General features: G+C 30.6%; 2 protein-coding genes across 2 annotated transcripts; one reads left to right on the top strand and one right to left on the bottom strand.

Moving 5' to 3' along the window:
* The first annotated feature begins 422 nt into the window (after positions 1-422).
* On the top strand, positions 423-4,737 carry LOC108689624. Its single transcript, XM_018196482.1, has 9 exons — positions 423-516; positions 1,399-1,595; positions 2,658-2,822; positions 2,946-3,228; positions 3,500-3,611; positions 3,688-3,825; positions 3,961-4,223; positions 4,366-4,530; positions 4,624-4,737. Exons 1-9 carry the CDS (start codon positions 423-425, stop codon positions 4,725-4,727), a joined length of 1,521 nt encoding a protein of 506 aa, XP_018051971.1. The 3' UTR covers positions 4,728-4,737.
* A 10-nt stretch (positions 4,738-4,747) lies between these two features.
* On the bottom strand, positions 4,748-6,402 carry LOC108689646 (39S ribosomal protein L38, mitochondrial). The gene has a single exon (XM_018196504.1). It carries the CDS (start codon positions 6,017-6,019, stop codon positions 4,817-4,819), a length of 1,203 nt encoding a protein of 400 aa, XP_018051993.1. The 5' UTR covers positions 6,020-6,402; the 3' UTR covers positions 4,748-4,816.
* Between the last annotated feature and the right edge of the window lie 67 nt (positions 6,403-6,469).

The raw sequence follows: 6,469 nt of genomic DNA, 5'->3' as shown, positions 1-6,469 counted from the left end.
AACTATCCATCAAGATCTATGAGTGTTATGATTTGTATAGTATTTAATAACTGATTATAACATTTATATATTAGTCTGAAATATAAGTAGAAAAATAAAATACTTTTAATTAATATAATTATTTTATTATTTAGGTTGCCTGCAAACTTCAAATAAAACAGCTTCTTTAAATTAATTGTATGTATGTATACGTATGTACGAAGGTAGTTATGTGCGCGAAGATAGTTATATGCTGCATACCTGTAATTATTGTTCTCGTTATTCTCGTTGTCATAATAACCATGGCAATAATCATGATAATAACTAGATAATTAGTATGCAGCGTGCAATTAATCGGATAATGACAGTTTCCTCGCTTGTCTGTAATGTGATGTTTAATATTCGATGCTGCAATCTATCGAAGACCAAGGAATATCATAGAAATGGGTCGTGTTAAAGTTCCTAAAGAGATACATGTGGAAACATGGCTTATCAGCGACAAAATACGTCGTTATCGTGGAATTCTGAAATTGCATGGTTAAGCATTGTTTAAAATTACAAATTTGAATAGATATATATTCGCTCTATTTCTAATTAAATTAAATAGAGAAAGAATTATCTTAAGATTATATCTTAATAATTTTACATTTAAAATAGATTATATCCGTGACAAAATTTTTTTTTTAATTCTTTATAAGTATAATTTTTCAGAATTATTATATAAATTACAGAATTTTTTAAAATTTCAATATAATTTTATTATAACTTTTTAGAAAATTTCTTTAATTTTTTTAAGTATAAATTGGAATACTTTTCAGAAATATTAAAAAATGTTACATATTTTCTAGAATTCTTTATACATTCACAAGGGAACTCGAGAAATTGTTTCTCATCGATTTTAATAAACAAAGAAAAAACAATTCCCTAAAAAATAGAACAATTTTTTAATTTCTTAATTTTGTCTATTTTTACTATGTCACTTTTTTTGAAGGATTGTAGGTATGTGAGTAAATATATGAATTTTGAAATACTAAGATGTTTCATTCTATAATTTAAAAAAAAATTATTAAATTTAAAAAAGTTTAAGAGGCTGCATTTTAAAAAAATTTTTATAATTTTAAAATATAAAAAATTAAAAATATTATAAACTAATTATGAAAACTTTTTTCACTAATATTAAATTACATGATGATATTAGAAAATTAATTGTTTTTGCAAATGAAACTTATTTATCTGATATTAATATTTTTATGTCAATAGACAAAACAGTATTTTTTTATATAGAGATAACATAGATTACATAGAATATTGTGCAAGAATCCTTTTGACATTTCTGAAATAAAGCTCATTTCAAAATAGCTCAGTAAAGAATTCATAAATTCTAAATAGTTATATGTGTAATTGTTTTAATATGTCCAGCACGCGATAAGAAGTTACAGCTATCGCAAGCAACGAAATTGAAATCAATAGTATCCAGGAAAGTCACGTCCCTAGATGTCGATGTTAAGAGACATCATGAAATTGTCAGTCTTCTTCGCGATGGTAAACAGCCTATTCTCAGATTGCTAGCCAATCATAAAAGAGTCTACTTGGCGGTTAATCACCTAAAACCATCGGTAAGAATAGATCAGCATTGACTTTGAATTTTTCAAAAATAATTCGTATTTTTCGCGGACAGTTCTGAAATGCCCTATAATATAAAAATCTGATATCTTAGGAAATTTATGCGGCAATATTTCAAAATTGCAATTTGAAACGACGACTCTTAGACAAGCTTTACTGTGAGAAAAAGAGAAAATTGAAGCGAGGTATCGAATTACAGGTAGAATCTGATCCTTACGCGTTATAATAAATATTTAAGCAGTTAGAATAATAATTAGCGAAATACTTACATATTTAATATATACATATAGAATAAAAGAGAGAAATAAGGGAAAGTAGGGAAATAATGTTTGTCTATCTAAAGTATATCTTCTATTTTTAAAGATATAAAAATATTTTTAATACCAAAGTTATATATATTTAGTATTATTATAAGAGCGTCATAATGTAATACTAATAATAACTTTTCTGTGGATGAAGGAATAATTGATTTGTCTCATTATTCGATACATAAAGTGATTGTTAAAAAATTGATATTTTATAAGATCTTATCTTATATTTTATATCAAAATATGTGTGTGCTAAAATAAAATATAAATAATAATTAAATAAATAATAATTAAAATATAAATAAATATTTCATATATTATTGATTTTTTTTTTATAAGTCTAGTTACTTTTACAGATTAATTAGATGAATCACATTATGTAAAAAAAATTACATAATTCTATTTAAAAAAAATAGAAGTGGCTTTGAAATTTCCAAAGTACCTCCATTCACAGAAAAGTTATTATTATCATATTATGATCCTTTTAATACCACACAACTTATGTAATTAAAATATTTTCATGTCTCTAAAAATAGCGGAAATGCTCCAGATGGCCAAAATTATTGCTCATCCTGTACAATTCATATATATATATAAGATTATAAACTCATTAGAGCATATATTAATAGATTGCAATAATATTATGACATTTCTTATGTATATATTCAATATGAAATATTAAGATTCGTATACTCGTTTTGTGCTAACTTTGAGCCATAAAGATTTGCTCCTTCGCTGAATGACAAGCTGGAACATTACGTTCTTTCATCTGAACTCGAGGAGCAAAGTGAATATCGACCGAACTGCGAGCAGCAACGATTAGTAGCACAATTACAGCAGTCCATCGCAAAATATAACGCAGCAAAAGACATACATTCTACATATTGGTCGATGTTAAATATCTTGAAAAAAGTAAATCTTTGATTGTTACATTATTAATTTTCAAAGACAGTATTTTTATCTCAAAAATATAAGAAATCTAATTCAAAGATCTTCTTTATATGCATCATTTTTACTCTTACGAAATCTTTATAGGACGCGATATTTTTCGATACTCTAATGAATATTTTGAAAGAAGACCAATCTTCCCAATGCAAAGTGATGTTGAAGGTGACAGTGATGGGTCAACTAGCAGCGGAGAATCTGGACGACATCAGACAAAAATATGAACGAATGTCTCGAGTTGTCTGGCGTAATATGAAAATTAGAGAACAAATGTTAAGTACTGTAAACAATCAGGTGAAGGATTTGTGGGCTTACGCACAGTCATTAGTGCGTGTTGAGGTGAATAAGATTACTCTTATTACAAATAAAAATTGTATAGAGTTATTGGTCCCTCTTTATGGCAAAAATCATAGAAAAGATTTTTATAAAGATATTTGCAATAAAATTTTAACAAAAAATATTCATTAATTAACAATTTTATACGACTCATAATTAATTACTTTATACAATAATATGCTGTTTATAGAGCTTCTAGATAAAGTTTTACAAATATCTACTTTATAATGATGATTTGTATGATGAAGAGATTCACATTCAAGTATTTTCTTATTTATAATTATAGAGCGAAATTTTTGCGAAAAGAGATATCGATTTATTTAACAAAACATTAGAAAATCAGTTAGTACATTTGGAAAATATCTGCACTGAAGTAAAAGACGTTTTACTCGTGCGTTCATATCATGACCTGCTATCAAGGTATTCTATTTTAGATCTTCTACATATTTTATAATATCTACAGTTGCTATATAAAATATTTTCTTCCTGCAATCAGGCTTGAAAATCAATCTGAACACAGAGTAGCTTTGCTAGCGCGATTAGACATCAATATAAAGAATCGCGAGGTTTTATTAAGCAAAAAACAACAGGCGTTACAAGTTCTCGAGAGTCTCAAGTATTCCACAAAAGAACAGTAAATAGTTGCTACAAACTATGACGGAGCATAATATATTAAAAAAAGAAATAATATGATTAATCTTTTTCTCCAGTAGGCACAATTTTTTATCTCAATAAAGAACTGATCATATGAAAACGCGATATTTCTTAGGTATAAGATTAACGATATGCAAGATATATTGGAACAAATTGAAATCGAGAAAAAACGTGAGAAAGATCTTAAGGAACAGATAACAGCTCACGGCGAATTGCTCACAAATATCAGAGCGGCCTTACAAAATATGAATACAATGTTGATTTGCGTCAAGCACACTATTAAAGCGGTAGTGAAGAAGTCGGGCAAAGAACTGATGATAACCAATGATAAAGAAGAACGCATCGCGTTAACAGAAATCAAACGAATGGACACAGATGGTAAAAAAAAGTTATAATTAATTAAATATCAATTCAAATCTTTCTTTGTTCCTTAAATATTCCTTAAATTTCCTAAAAATGTTAAGATAGGAATTACGATAGAAATAATAATTAATTAAACTGTGATGTATCGGTTTCACAGTTTTAGCGCTGCTATCGAAGATCAGCGAAAAAATAAATATTCTCTTCAGTATTAGCAACTTCGAGCTAGAGGAGAAGGAAGATGAAGCCCGGGATCTCTACCACACCTATGTATCGAATTATAATTCCAATTTGATTTTCGGGACTGGCGAAGAAGAACCGATTGGTAAATTATCTTTTTTTATCTGTAAACTATACAGCTTTAATAATTGTTTATCGACTTACAAAATATCTCCATACAAGCCATATGAATTTACAGGATTATTGGTTGAACATGAGATGGTTGACGGTACTATTCCGACGCGAGCAGATATCAAGTATTACAGCAGGCAGATTCTAGAGGCACACCTGAAACCGGAATAGAGTTTATTGCATCAACTCTCATCACAAATGCAACATTTGAAAACAATTTTTATTTATTGTAATATTCTGCATTATCAATCAGTATAAATCTAGTATTCATCGAGATCGTTAACGTGACTGTATCCCATCCTCTTCTTTATTATCTCGAATTTCAGCCAGGAAGGTATATATTTTCCATTAGGATGAGCCAATGGGAATTTTTTTGGTGGCTCTGGCCCATCGAAAGGATGAATCTTCTTCAATTTTCTCAACAGAAATTCCTTTTTTATCTGTTTAGGATCGCGATATTTATCCAGATAAATATTAAAGGGTTCCTTCAAAGGAAACCACGTTTGCTTTTTTATGTATGGTTTAGGGAAATTGTATCGAAATATCGGTACTTTCATTTTTAGCGTATTGTAATAAAATTCCTTTAATGAGTGATCCCAATCTGACTGGAAGAACGCCAAACCAGCAGGGGTCAATTGGTCCTGATATTTTCTATAAAAGTCCAGCGTTCTCCAGTTACGCTCCTCCAGATTTAAGCAGGGCTTAGCTTTCTTGTATTCCGAAAAATCTATGCTACAGTTCTGCTTGTAAAGCACAAAGATGTATCTGCAGTAGCCAATGCCATATGGCGCTATTGGTTGCAGATAATCCACTAACTCCTCTCCTTCTTTCAAACGATTCCCAGGAATATTGCCAATGAACCAGTGACAATATTCATTGTTGTTGCTGGTCAAGTTACCATCTGGTGTACACATTACCAGGCTCCACAGTGTTCCATCCTCTGCATCGTATATTACATCAGGTGCCTTAGAAGCCTCATTTGGCTTGATCACATTACCAGTGTAAACCTTTGCCAGCTTGTCATCCTCTAGATCATAGCTTATGTTCAGTGGAACTACTGGCATGAAGTAAGCGTCTCCATACAGATCATTGTAAATGCCATAGTGCTTCGCTATTCTGTGAATGTGAGAGGGCCCATCGATTTGTAGCCAATCCTCTTTCACTGTCTTTAGATCTACCAACAGCTTCCTGGCGCGCGACGATTTCTCGAGCTCGGCGTTGTTCCTGCATGCTATGATCGCATTCATCCAATCACTTGTTATCGAGCGTCTGGTGATCTTGGTCAGATAACCAATGTTCACCTTGAAATCCAAAGTTGAATCTTCTTGATTCAGTTCCTCGAGACGTTGCTTCAAGGTACGGGCGATCGTTGGCGATTTTCCTCGTATCCGATGGCCGTGACGAACATGCTGGCCCTTCGGAATAAAGTCGCTGGCGAGACAGCGCAAAAACTTAACAGACATGTCGCGATAGTCTATTATGTACACACACTCGTGTTCGACGCGAGCTAAATGCTCAATACATTCTGTTATTTATTAACGTTGCTTTGTCTGTTATTTATTAACGAAAACCTTCCTTTTAGAATTGGTTTCTACCGATCGGTGGGAATTGTGTGCCTTTGACTTCTTGAAATTATACGATGTTTGGATGATGTTCTTGATGTTCGGTCGATTTTTTTGAATAATTTTATCCAACTTTTTGATATAATCAAATATAATTAAATATAATATTGACGAAAATCCAAAAGAAAAAATTAGATCAAACTAGAGATCTTCTAGGTTAGACCAGAATGAGATTAGGATCTAGATTATGTGCAACTGCACTTTTAAGGTGCAATTACATCTATATGTTCTTTCAAAGATTCTATTAGAGGGTCGATTGTGTATCTTGAGGTAAAACTACAAAGTGAGCAG

Source organism: Atta colombica, unplaced genomic scaffold, assembly GCF_001594045.1.
Source record: "Atta colombica isolate Treedump-2 unplaced genomic scaffold, Acol1.0 scaffold274, whole genome shotgun sequence".
In the NCBI taxonomy this organism is placed as follows: Eukaryota; Metazoa; Arthropoda; class Insecta; order Hymenoptera; family Formicidae; genus Atta; species Atta colombica.
The sequence above is the reverse complement of the archived record's forward strand: the minus strand, read 5'-3'. Positions and strand labels throughout refer to the sequence as shown.

Excerpts from the sequence above, each read along its gene's own strand:
- LOC108689624 (XM_018196482.1), top strand. The coding sequence starts at position 423 with ATGGGTCGTGTTAAAGTTCCTAAAGAGATACATGTGGAAACATGGCTT. Across the intron at positions 1,596-2,657 it reads TTAATCACCTAAAACCATCG|CTGGAACATTACGTTCTTTC; the intron begins GTAAGAATAGAT and ends CTGAATGACAAG. Across the intron at positions 3,826-3,960 it reads AAGTATTCCACAAAAGAACA|GTATAAGATTAACGATATGC; the intron begins GTAAATAGTTGC and ends GATATTTCTTAG.
- LOC108689646 (XM_018196504.1), bottom strand. The coding sequence starts at position 6,019 with ATGTCTGTTAAGTTTTTGCGCTGTCTCGCCAGCGACTTTATTCCGAAG.